This window comes from Peromyscus californicus, unplaced genomic scaffold, assembly GCF_007827085.1.
Source record: "Peromyscus californicus insignis strain IS unplaced genomic scaffold, ASM782708v3 Scaffold_20__1_contigs__length_68692818, whole genome shotgun sequence".
Classification (NCBI taxonomy): Eukaryota; Metazoa; Chordata; class Mammalia; order Rodentia; family Cricetidae; genus Peromyscus; species Peromyscus californicus.
Window position 1 is genome coordinate 42,591,291 of NW_026294503.1, and position 12,316 is coordinate 42,603,606.

General features: G+C 54.3%; 1 protein-coding gene across 2 annotated transcripts in view; it reads right to left on the reverse strand.

The window, feature by feature from the left end:
* Myh9 (myosin heavy chain 9) overlaps positions 1-12,316 on the reverse strand; it is an 87,586-nt gene that overhangs the window by 13,912 nt on the left and 61,358 nt on the right. Inside the window, exons 15-25 of one of the 2 annotated variants that reach the window (XM_052748245.1) lie at positions 10,840-10,954; positions 10,350-10,412; positions 8,647-8,840; positions 8,408-8,529; positions 7,438-7,507; positions 5,235-5,395; positions 3,897-4,005; positions 2,700-2,831; positions 1,414-1,620; positions 861-998; positions 140-263 (exon numbers count right to left, since the gene is read on the reverse strand). In XM_052748245.1, the coding sequence (XP_052604205.1) occupies positions 140-263; positions 861-998; positions 1,414-1,620; positions 2,700-2,831; positions 3,897-4,005; positions 5,235-5,395; positions 7,438-7,507; positions 8,408-8,529; positions 8,647-8,840; positions 10,350-10,412; positions 10,840-10,954 (1,435 nt within the window). The remainder of the gene's footprint in view (positions 1-139; positions 264-860; positions 999-1,413; positions 1,621-2,699; positions 2,832-3,896; positions 4,006-5,234; positions 5,396-7,437; positions 7,508-8,407; positions 8,530-8,646; positions 8,841-10,349; positions 10,413-10,839; positions 10,955-12,316) is intronic. The other variant, XM_052748246.1, reaches the window with a different exon arrangement.

Sequence of the window (12,316 nt, forward strand, 5' to 3'; positions counted from 1 at the left end):
GAGAACCAGATCCTGTCCCTAAAGCCTGATGGCCGTGTCTCGAGGCAGCGGCCTAGCACTGAGCTGGGCCCAGCTTGCCTACGAGCTGTGCACGGCTCGGCAACCAGGGGACAGGACGCTCATGCCCAGCGTGACTCACCTTCCAGGTCAGTGATCATCGCCTCGTGCTTGTTCTTGAGCTTGGCCAGGCTCTTGGACTTCTCCTCCTCTTCCATGAGGTTGGTAGTGAATTCGGCTACTCTGTCTTCCAGCAGCTTCTTTTCCTGGAAGTGGAGGAAGAGTAGTAGAGTTCAGTGGTGGCTGAGGACACACTCTTCAGCTCTTCCAAAGGAGGATTCAACCAGAAATGGAGGAGTCAAGGGTGGACACTTAAACCTTACACACTGGTTCAAGTTCAGGGTTTACTGGGTCTAAGAGGTGACTGGCAAGTCACCCTAGACATCTGGGTAAATTCACATCCTAACACACTAGAAATGTAGGTGTCCAAGCCCTCCCTGGGGTCAGGTAAGAAAGGCTTCTGGATATCAACTGATTTAACCGAGGGACAAGTGGTCCTGTCCCTGCCACTATAAGAGGATGCCACCTGGTATTTCCTCAATCTCGAAAGCTTTGGGATTTCCTTTACCAAGGAAAAATGGTAAGCCCCTCCCCCAGCCTCCGTATTCATGAGAAAACCCCTTTACACTTGGAGCTGGTGCCCAGAGGCCTTGGGAACCCTGGGAAAAGCAACTCCCTGCTAAGCAGAGCCGTGGCACTGTAGGTGAACAGGCAGGCGGGCACGGCCCTGCGCCGCCCAGCTTTCCCTGTGACAGCATGGCACACTAGGCCCACCCCGTGACGGCATGGCACACCAGGCCCACCTTGGCCAGTTTGCAGTTCTGGTCCTCCATGATGATCTGGTCCTCCTCCAGCTTCTTCAGCTTGGCCTCGGTGGTCACTTTCTCAAGCTGCAGCTTCTGCCGGGCACTCTCCTCCTCCTCCAGCTGCTCCTCGAGTTCCTAACGGGAGAGGACACACGAGAAGGGCGTGTGACACACACACTTGGCTGGCACTCACTCGGGGAATTCGACTGGCATGGCTTCACACTGCCCCCAGGGCTGCTCGCGCCAGCATGCCACACAGAGGGCCGTGCGCTGAGGCCACCTGCTTGGGGCTGGTGGAGCAGGGACCGAGGGGAGAAATTCAATGGCCTCAATGATCAACTGGGTAGCGTGCGTGGAGACTGAGAGCTGCACGTTCTGAGCAACCATCCCAAACAGCAAGCTTCCACAGAGATACCCAAGCGGACAAAGAAGGATGATGTGACGACTGAATCCATGTGCCTGTCATGGACTGCGGGTTGTCCAGAGATGGTGAGCCCCTAAGCAGCACTGTGTGGCCCGCCCCGCCCTGCCCAGCAGGTGCAGGTGGTACCTGGATGTTCTGCTGCATCTTCTTCTTCTCCGCCTGCAGGTGCTGGCAGCGCTCCTCCTCCTCCTCCACCCTGGCCTCCAGGTCATGGCAGATCTCCTCCAGCTCTTGCTTCTTCGCTGTCAGGCGGGCCCGGAGCTCCTCAGCCTCGGCACACAGCTCTGTTTCTGCCTGCAGCTGCTCCTGAAGCTGCAGCTTCTCTGCCATCAGCTGCAAAGGACAGAGGCAAAGGCTGAGCTCCCCGTGCCCTCCTTGCAGTCCGGATGGGACATGTCTCCCAAGGCAAGCACTAAAGGCTCGGCTGCCATCTGATGGTACTGTCAGGAGCTGATGGAAACTTTAGGAGCTGGGGCCTGATGAAGAAGAAGGTCACTGGGGGTACACCTTCAGAGGGAATATTAAGGCCTTGGCCCCTTCTTTCTCTCTGCTTCCTTGGCTCTGCTCCACCACACTCCCTCTACCAGGACATTCTGCCTCAACAGGGCCCAGAAACAACAGAGTCAGTGACCACAGGCTGAATCTCTTAATCCCCCTCTGGAGTTATTTATCTTAGGTACATTGTCACAGCAACAGAAAACTGATGTGCACTCTTCAAGCAGCTCCAGGGTAGGTGCTTACAGCTCAAACTCCCGCCTCCAAGAAAACATGGACGAGAACAGCTTCCAGTCGGAAGTACTCAAGCTCCCACACAGCCCTTACACCCTCTACCCTGGGGCTTTCCTCAAGAGCTTCGGATGTCCGTAAAATGGACAGAAGGGGGCTGGAGAGATGGCTCAGCGGTTAAGAGCACCGGCTGCTCTTCCAGAGGACCTGAGTTCAATTCCCAGCAACCACATGGTGGCTCACAACCATCTGTAATGAGATCTGGCGCCCTCTTCTGGCAGGGAATACTGTATACATAATAAATAAATAAATTTAAAAAAAAAAAATGGACAGAAGGGCTCTATGGTAGGGTGGGACCTCAAACCAGAGCTCCTGAACTCTCCTCTCCACTGAGCAGCCTCCCCCCGGCACGTGTGTGTGTGTGTGTGTGTGTGTGTGTGTGTGTGTGTGTGTGTGTGTGTGTGTGTGTTTGTACCCCACATACGTGTGTGTGTGTGTGTGTGTGTGTGTGTGTGTGTGTGTGTGTGTGTGTGTACACACCAGGGTGGTATAAGAGATGCTGAAGCTGGTTCTCCCACTGGACTGCAAATGTTCTCTAAGCGGCAAACCAGTCTGCCTGCTGGTGACCACTAGGGGGCAGCACTGAGAGCAGCTGGGATGGATGGGTGGAGTCTCAGGCCTCCTACCTGAGACTGCAGAGTCTCCAGCTCTGTCAGCCTGTTCTCAGCAACCAGATGCTTCTCTCGCATCTTGGTTAGTTCCATCTCCTTGGCCAACAGCTCATCCTCATGCCGCATGGAGTTCAGCACGGGCTTGACCTGGGGGAGAAGACAGAGGCAGAGTTAAGGCCGGTCAGGGATTGTCCACCTCTGGCAGCCCCTTCACCTCTGGAATACAAGCTCTAGAGATGACCTGGGGAGGAGGTGCAAACAAGTACAACCTTCCTGGAAGTCAGTCCTGTGCAACAGGCCTCTGACCCGCTTAGTTACGTTGCAGGGAGACCATCTCTACACGTGCATAGAGATGCTCATGACAGCACTGTTTATAGCGCCAAGATTCAGGAATGATACACAGAACCACCTTCTAGGGAATAATCCTAGTAACTGATGCTGCTGGGAATCTTAAACAGAAAGCGCAAAACACAAGACTGTGTGCACAAGTCGAAGCCTGGCTATGTAAGAATGCAGAGTTTACAGGGCTGACATTTACTGCAAGTGAGAAAGGAGTGTGAGTTAACACAGAAACATCACAGTGTGGTTCAGTGCGAGGGGCCCATGAGTGAAGCTTATACTCTTCCTAATGCTCTGGTATTTAACGCTCTGGTATGCAGTTATCATACACTATAAACTAAGGAAACCAGAACACGTTACAAAGGAACTTTTTTTTTCTTTTTGGAGACTGAATCTCTGTGTAGCCCTGGCTGTCCTGGAACTCACTATGTAGTCCAGGCTGGCCTTGAAATCAGAGCTCTACCTGCCTCTGCCTCCTGAGGGCTGAGATTAAAGGGATGTGCCACCACACCCAGCTTTTAATGACTGAGGATGTAAAGTAGAACTTCTGAGCAGCTGTCCTGAGGTACCTCAGGAGGCTAGTGTCTCTCACATGGGGCTGGAGTGCTGGGCAGTGCCTTACCTACAGGAGCTGCTCTCTAAGTTGGCCCAGCCCAGGTACTGCCATCCATAGCAAACAAGGGATATGGCTGGCATACACTCTGGACAGGACCAGGTTAGGCTCACACTGCTGGGCCCTAGGGAGCTGTAGGAAAGGCTTGTGATCTGGACAGCAAGCCCTACATGAACAGCAGGAGGTCGAGCTGCTTGTGGAGTGCCTGGCCACAGCCTCCCAGGCCACAGCCTCCCAGGCCACAGCCTTCCAGCACCCACCTTGGTGAAAAGCCTCCACCACTGCCAGTTACGCAGCCTGAGGTAGGCGGCGCAGTTCCTCTGTAGGACTTTCATGGCGGTCAGCTGCTGCTGCCTCTTGGCAAAGGCCCTGCAGGTGAAGGGCACAGTCAGCAACTCAGAGTGAGGGAAAACACACACGCACCAACAGCCCTGGCTCACGAGTCACCAAACACACGACTGGCAAGGGCTCGCGTCATTCAATCACTGCCCTCCACTGAGGCACTCTCAGGCATAAAGGACCGACAAAAACCAGTGACAGACCCCACTCAGTGCAAGGTCATGATTTCCAACTGTGCCCAGGGGACTTGGACTTGGGGTATCCACCCATGCTGCCTCCCTATCTGAGCTGCTGGAGGTGCACAGTATCAGCAGACAATGTGCTGAAAAGAAGGGTAGTGGGAGGAGGGGCCCTCCATGTCTCCCAACATCCACAAACCCATGCTCATCCTGGGGTGTGGAGACCCACAGAGGCTTCCTAGTGAGAACTTACTCAGGGCCCGAGAATCTGGGCTGGCTTTACCCAGCAGAACTGCAAAAAGGGATGATCTGACCACGGGCGTGGTTACCAGGTGTTTGGAAGGGTCTACACTCGGCTGTACGGTGTGTTTTGATCTTGCAAGGAGGAGGTCTTTTGCCTCTCCTTTGGCATTGTTATAAAAATCCCTTTTAAATAAACCTAGAGGCTGCTGGGTATTGACCCAGGCCCTCCTGAAGCTATCCTGTGTCTCTGTCTTTCTCCTCATAGTCCAGGCCTATCTTTCTATCTGACATTTTCTCATCCCTCTCTCCTTCACCTAAGAACCCTTCTGGAAAGGTGGGGGCAGGTCAGAGCTGGACTCCCACAGTCTCCCACACTGGGGCTCAGAGCTCACACTGGGACATGCCCTGGAGCATGACCAGAGACTCTGGGACCTGAATGTTGCTGCTCTGCCTGCTGCCCTACAGCAGGGGAATCTGAACACACTGACTTTACATTCGGAGCTCAAGGTGCCTCCATGGAAGATACCATTCTGTGAGGACAGGCACAGATGGGCCTGGGGGTCATGGTACAAAGTGAGGATTACAATAAACGGACACTTGGGACACATCAAAGCTCGGTTGCCTGACTCCCACATGTCCCTCTAAACTCCTTCATAAGCAGCCATTTCTACCCATCGGCAGGAGAAATCCAGGAAGCAGAGAGGCAATAAGAGTGTGGGGTCCATCCCCAGACAGGTTCTGTCTGGCCCCAGAGGCTTTCAACTACAGCAGTCTAAGCTCTCCTCAGCAACAGGAGCACAAGTGAGGGTGTATGGGGTAGGGGTCCCGGCAACTCACTTCCTGGCCAGATAGCCCCTACAGCAGGCCTGGAAGCCAATGATGACGTCGGTGATCTTCAGGTCCCGCTCCTCCTCCAGATGGGCTAGCACCCCTGCCCGGAAGAACACTTTGCTCTGGCCGATGCGGTACAGGTTGCTGTCAAGCTCCAAGGCTTTGATCTAGAGGGAAGACAGACCACTGACTGCGCCACTCTGAACCGTGAGGAATAGCCACACCCACCTCAGCCCAGCTGTCCGAGTGGTCCTAGGAGGGTGGCTGCACCTCCTCTGTGAGCCTCGGCCCCAGGACCAGAGAACACAGGACTCGGGGACACTGAGAGGAGGAATAGCAAGAAGCAAAGCGACAAACCGGACTGTAAACCCGGGACTCCTGAGACCCCTCGACCTCCTGCCTGTGCACCCTCTGGAGTCACACTCCACAAATGCTCGACCAGAACACCGTCCACTGTGAAGCGGCTGAAGCGCTTTGGCACTGAGATTAAAGCAAGTGCCCTCCTGGGCCTCAGGACCCGGCACCACCTGGAGACCCTGGGCCGTGCCCCTTCGGAGGCCACTTCCTTCAACTGCAAAAGGGGGTGGTGCTGTAGTTTAAAAAGAAAAGAGCGCACAGCAAATAAGATGCCTCCCTCCCAGCAGGGCTGTGGGCACTGCCCAAGAGTGTCAGAAGCACTCAGCACAGGGGAAAACACCAGTGAGTACCAGGCAAGCTTAGTCATCATGGCAAACCTGACCAACTCCAGCCAGGGCAGCAGAGCTCTCTTAGAAAGCCCACCTCCTGGGGGTTCTCTGCTGTCAATGACTGGGTTCACAATCACCCAGGAGACACACCTCTGGAAGTCTGTGTGAGGATGTTTCCAGAGTTTACCTGAGGATGGCACAGGTAGGTGACACCATCCTAAGGACTAGGGTCCTGGACTAAATCAAAATGGAGAAAGGAGAAAGCAACTGAGCGCCCCTCATGTCTCCTGCCTGATGCAAAGGCCACGTGACCAGCCGCCTCACTTTGTCTTCCCACTACCCCTCTACTCCCCCAAAATGGACTCTACCCTCAAACTGAGTCAAGACAAACCCTCTCCCCTAAGGCTGCCATTTGTCAGGTACATGGTCCCAGCAATGAGGAAAGTGACTAACACCGACAACTACATGAACCACCAGCCCCTGTCTGTCCAGAAGTAAAGGGATTTACAATAATCTCAGAGTGGCACTGTCACTGGGTTCTAGGAGACCTTTGCTCCTAAACAACCTTGCTAGTCTGGCAAGAAGTCCTGGTAGAAAGACCAAAGATTAGGGGAGGAGGTGGCCTGTCCCCTGCCTACACCCAGATCTCTTACCATGTGACAAGATCTAGGAATAGCCATCCGCATCTTCCCTGAAGAGCCAGGGAAGACTTTAGTCCCTGTAAGAGCACAACCTACCCGACAAAAAAGTGGCCAAGGGTCCAGGGGAGAAGACCCCCCCAACCCTACCTTGCCCACTACTGGACAAGCATCTGGACAGCAGGCAGCATCCCCCCACCCCACTTCCTTCCCATCTTAATCTCCCAATCACTGAACAAACCTTCTGTATGTGAGAAGTGTTAGGAATTTTGTCTTCCAATGCCTCATCCCAGCAGCCCCACCTCCAGCAAGCAATGGCCGCTCGCACAAGTCAGGCCGGGAAGAAGAAGATGCATAAGAACTACAGGAAAGGGCCCGGAGTGAGACTGAGCCCCGCGTGTGGCTACGGGGCACTGGGACCATTGGTCACTACACCAAAACCCAGAGTGTGCACTACACATCAAGCCAGGGCAGGAGGTATCCGGAGGAAAGCCCAGAGTCACAAGTTCCAGACGCTGGGCCAACCCCAAGACCACCCACAGTCCTGGTTGTGAGCTGCCATAGATAGACACACTGAGCCAAAGGCAACGAGGCCAAGAAAGCAACAGAATGCCCCCCGAATGGAACAGACCAACTCCTGTCAAAATCCTGTCTCCTACGGCCTAGTCCTCGGCTGTCTGTCCCGGTTCCAACACGTCCCTGACCACCGAAGGCCTTTGAGGGCAGCCTCTCAAGGCACTTAGAAAACTCAGAACTGAACACAAGCAGAGAGCACGCAGCACAGGCGTCCACAGATCAAAATGACCGTCCCACAGGATGGCCACATGAGCAGCTGTGACCTAACGGCCAAAGGTACCCACTCCAGGGAACCGCAGCAGGACTCACCATGAGCACACACGCTTGCTTCCCATCCATGAAGCCCTTCGGAATGGAGTTAGGGGTGAGGATCTCATACCTGAGGAAGGAAGAAAAGAAAAGTTGGTCGTTCCACCCATGCTTCACTTCGGCGTGGACTAGAGCTTAACCAAAAACTAAGGTCACCCGTGTGGGGTAGCAGGAGTTCCCAGAGTTCCCAAAGAGGGGGTCCCAGCCCAGTCGCACCCTGCTCTTTCTTTGGCTAGATGGCTGAGGAGGGGGTGAGTCTGGAAAGGACACTGGAATGTTTCGGCCCCCAGGAATAAGCTGTGTTTGCTCCCTGCTAACTGCAGAGTCCTCATCGGGGACCCAGGGAGCCACACTCGCTGCTTCCCTGGACACTACAGGTTGGCCCACGAAATAAAATGCTGCATCATGGGAACACTCTTCACTCAACAGTCACTAGACGCATAAGCCCATGTCACCAGCACCACAGCAAACGCTGCAGCGCTTTACAACCCGGATCCACATTGAAGTCCCTTCCATGCCCCAGTAGTGTCCGGCTGCCTCTGATGGGAACAGCCCATCATCACTCGCACAGTGACATTCCTTCCAGCAAGAAGAAGGGGACAACTCTTCTCACGTGCTGGGTTCAGAGAGATGCCTCCTGTGTTCTCGGCATCTGAATGCTAGGTCCCCAGCTGGTGGCCTTGGGAGGTGACAGTGATGACTCCTAATCCTCTGAAGCTATGAGCCCAGTGACCCTCTCCTCCTGTAGGCCGCCTTGCCCGTGGTGCCTTACCACAGTCACGGAGACAGTGGTGGCACCAGAACTAAAAACCACCTCCCGGCAAGGCACATAGAACAGTGCACAGAGCTGGGCAGACCCTACTGTTCATCGATGGTAACACAGCCCCAGCTGAAGGTTCTCAGGAAGCCGTCCACCTGAGGCTTACTCTTCATGTAGCCTGGGCCAAGGAAAGGGCTCAGGCCAGCTCACCTCTGCCGGAACTCCTGGAAGACCACTCTGTTGGGAAAGCCCTGGCGGCAGATGCGGATGCCCTCAAGGACGCCGTTGCAGCGCAGCTGGTCCAGCACCAAGTGTGGGTCCAGTTTGCCAGCCTGGAAAGGAAAGCACATGGGCTCACTACTGTATCCGGGAGCTAATGAGAAAGGGGTAGGTGAGCCCTGCTGGCAGGGACGCAGCTTTGTCCTGCCCCACCATGCCAAGTACCGCACCTTCTTCTCATGGTTGGGAATGATACAGCGGACGAAGTTGGGGTTGGTGTTCCTCAGCGTGGCCATGAGCTTGGCCAGCTGCTCCTTGTACAGCTGCCCAACGGTCCGGAACATGCCCTTCCGTGTCTTGAAGGCACCGGGTAGGGCTGTCTCAGACATGCCAGCCACCTGGTCCAAGCCGATGATTCGATCCACTGTGAAGAACATAAGGCTTGTGAGTGGCAGTGCCACACTGATGGAGCAGGGGGCACAAGAGAGACACATCAAGACAAAAAGGATAGTCAGTATGGAGCTGCAGGACCCTTCTGATCAGAGCTGAGAAGTGCAAAGGCCTCTGGGTAGGACAGACCTAACCTAGGCAGGAGGAACCAGGGGGGGCGACAGCAGAGTCCTGAGACATATCTCTAGTGCATCTCCAAGGCTGACCTTATATGCTCATGTCCCCTACCCTAGCCAACTCTGGAAGCCCATACTCCCAGGGAGAATCAGTGAAGCTGGTAAGGTGTTTGGGACAGAGAGAATTCTCAGAGGCTGGCTCTGGTGTTAAACCTTGGCTTCGCACATGTGGGTTCCTGTGGTTCTAGCTGAAAAAGAAATAGTATCTTGCCTTTACAGTGACCTTTGTTTATAAGGACTGTGCTAGGAGCCAAGCATTGATCTCCAGACATGCTCTGCCACTGTAGACAGGGCTCAGAGTAGTCTCTACATACACATGGTCCTCCCCAGCTGAGACCTCTAAAGCAAGGGGGAAGGTCAGCACATGGCAGCATTAGAAAGAGTTCAGAAAAACCAGCGCTAGCCCAAAGTATTCCCAAGGCTCTCCTTGGAACATTTATATGGTATCACATGGTGTTAGGGCGCTGCACACAGGCCTTCGTTCTCTAGACCAACCCAAAAAGACATGGCTCTTGTCTGTATGGCTCCTGCCCAGCAGCAGTGAAGTGAACTGCTCTCTCCAAGGTAACAACAAAGCAGCAGCCATTGAGATCAGTGTGGAGCATGAGCTAGGGTTAAATCTGAAGGCTTCCGTGGATAGACATGAGTTCTGTGGCAAAGACCGTCCCTACTCCTGTGTGACCAGATCTCTCTTATACACATGAGGACGGTTTAAAAACAAACAAAAACAAAAACCACTTGCTTAAAATGGAAGCCACAGTAGAGCTGCAAGCCACCTGATCTCGGTACCCACCATGGTGCCTATTTTACTGGCCACCAAAGTCTGGGGGTGAGTGGCTGGAGAAAGCAATTGGGTCCTAGAGAGGAAGATGAATGTGATCCCATGGGGACTGGTCCCTGTATGTGTCCTGCTGCTGGCCTACATAGCCAGTGCTCTCTGAGTAAGTGCTGAAGGATCACACAGCTGCCCTTCAGCCACAGACACACAGCAGCACAAACACCTGAACCTCATGCAACACGCACAGCTGTCCAAGCAGAAGACGCAGCCTCCAGGGGGAGCTCTAAGGAGGACACCAGGTTTCAATGGTTTTCCCTCCATGTGAAACGTCCAACATCCCAACACAGTCCCTCAGAAACCTGGCATTCCATTGAGGCCTATGCCAGGCACACTGAGGGCAGGAGCCCAGGGCAGCACAGGGAACAGGCACAGGCAGGCAGGAGGAGCCATGGGGTAAGGAAAATGAGACAGCAACGTGCACAGTCCTGGGTATGCCACCCAAGAGAGGCCACTCGGGGCAGCCAGTCACCTGATTCTAGGTGGAGAATGGGAAAGCGGCGGTAGAAATAGGCTCTCTGGGTGCTCTGCATCTCTGCAACAGACAGGTTAAAGCAAGACCCAGGCGGAGGAGAGGGAGAGCGGAGAGACAGAAAAAGAAACAACGGCTTCAAGCAACCAGTCCACCAAGGAGGAGAGGCAGAAATGCAGGAGGCTGCTTAGATACTGCAGACCTGTGCGGCCGAGGCTGCAGCCACCTGGGGCGGCCCACCTGGGGAAGGTGCCCAGCCAGACCGCCAGGAAGCCCAGAGGAGCCTCGGCCCTAGAGGAGATGGCTAAGCTGCTGTTCAGGGCAACCTCTCCCTTTTAGTTCAGGAAGACCTTCCTGTGAGAGCCACAAAGGACAAAGGGCACCTGGCTAGTGTCAGGGCCCTTTGTATGGTGGCTGGGTTCACCGCAGACTGGGAGGATGATGGGCCGTGTGTGAGGCAGCAGGCAGGGGTGGAGGGCAAAGGACGTACCATCCTTCCACAGCTCGGAGACGAACTTGTCTGAGGACTGGTGAAGCAGCGTGGCGATGTTGTCGTTCAGAGGGTCCATGTTCTTCATCAGCCACTCATCAGCTTTATAATCCACCTGCAAGAGGCAGAGACTGGAGCATGAGTTGCTCTGGAGACACAGACTCTGGTAACCGTTACCAGGGACATGGAGAGCCCTGTGTGAACGCCTCTGACCTAGTACTGCCATCCCCAAGAAGCAGGAGCAAGCGACAGAAGCAACAAGGCATGGACACGATGTTCTCTGCGGGGTTGCAGATGGAAGGCAAAAGGGGCAGCTGAGAAAATGATGTCGCAGCTACGCTCAGAATGCCATCCTCTTTAAAGTAGTAAGAACATAAGCAAAACCCCTTTTTATGCCCGCCACAGAACATACTCCATGTTAACTAACATTTCTTTGTAGTTATGAGGCCATAACCTCTGCTTTTCCTTGTCTTCTCACAAGGCCCATGTTTTCTATAATTGCATGCACTGTTCTAATCTTTTACAAATACATTCTCAATAACAAGAGTCCTGCTTTCATTGTAGAAGGTCCCAGAAGAATACAAGCAGAACAGCAGGCATCTTGGCCTCCCTCTCTCTAGCCCACATGGCAGTCGCTGCCAGTGAGGAACAGGATAAGGCTTTCTTTTTCCTAGGATCAGCATGTACATGCTGCAAGATGGCAATCCAGAGCCAGTGCTGAGCAGCCCCGCTGAGCAGAGATGGCACAGCTAATTTCATCATTCAGACCCTGGATGGCAGGTAGGGTGTCCCTGCCTTCCATGCCATACATCACAGGGCAGTAGAAGCATCCTGTGAGCTTCCGTGCTGGTTCTGGGAACCACTGGGAGGAAACAGAAGGCCAGGCAGCCTTCTGTGGGTAGCTGTATAAATAGTGCTTTGGGTTTTATTGTATTTTTCTGGGGAGTTTTAAGAGAGCTGCTTCACAGAAGGGGCCAGGCAACACAGGCCAGGAGAGCACGGGAAAGGCTTGAGGTCACCATTGAAGAGGTGCCAACTCATCTCAGACTGTGTGCTCCAGCTAGGACTGGAGACTCTGCAAAGAGCAGAGACTGCTGGGCGAAGAGCAGCTTCCTAGCACGCGCCTTTGAGGCTCAGTCAGGCTGAAGCCCAGGAGCACACAGACTGAGATGAATGCCAGCCAAGGGTCAAGCACGGCTCTACCCCAGACCAGCTGTGCGGCCCCACGACAATGGCTGCTATCTACAGCGGGGACAACTCCCATCCCCTTCTAATGGAACACCACTGGCCGTGTCTAGAGTCAGCGCGGAAGGGTACTACAGCTGGAACTCTTGCGGGAAAGCCAGTGTGGGAGAAGCCACACTGCTCAACCCCGCAGCAAGTGCAGGCCAGTCTCCACAAGAAAGACAACTGGGCCGTGGGAGGCCGAGAAGCCTTGACCCACGTGAGCTCACTTCATCCCTGTCTGCTCCCCGAT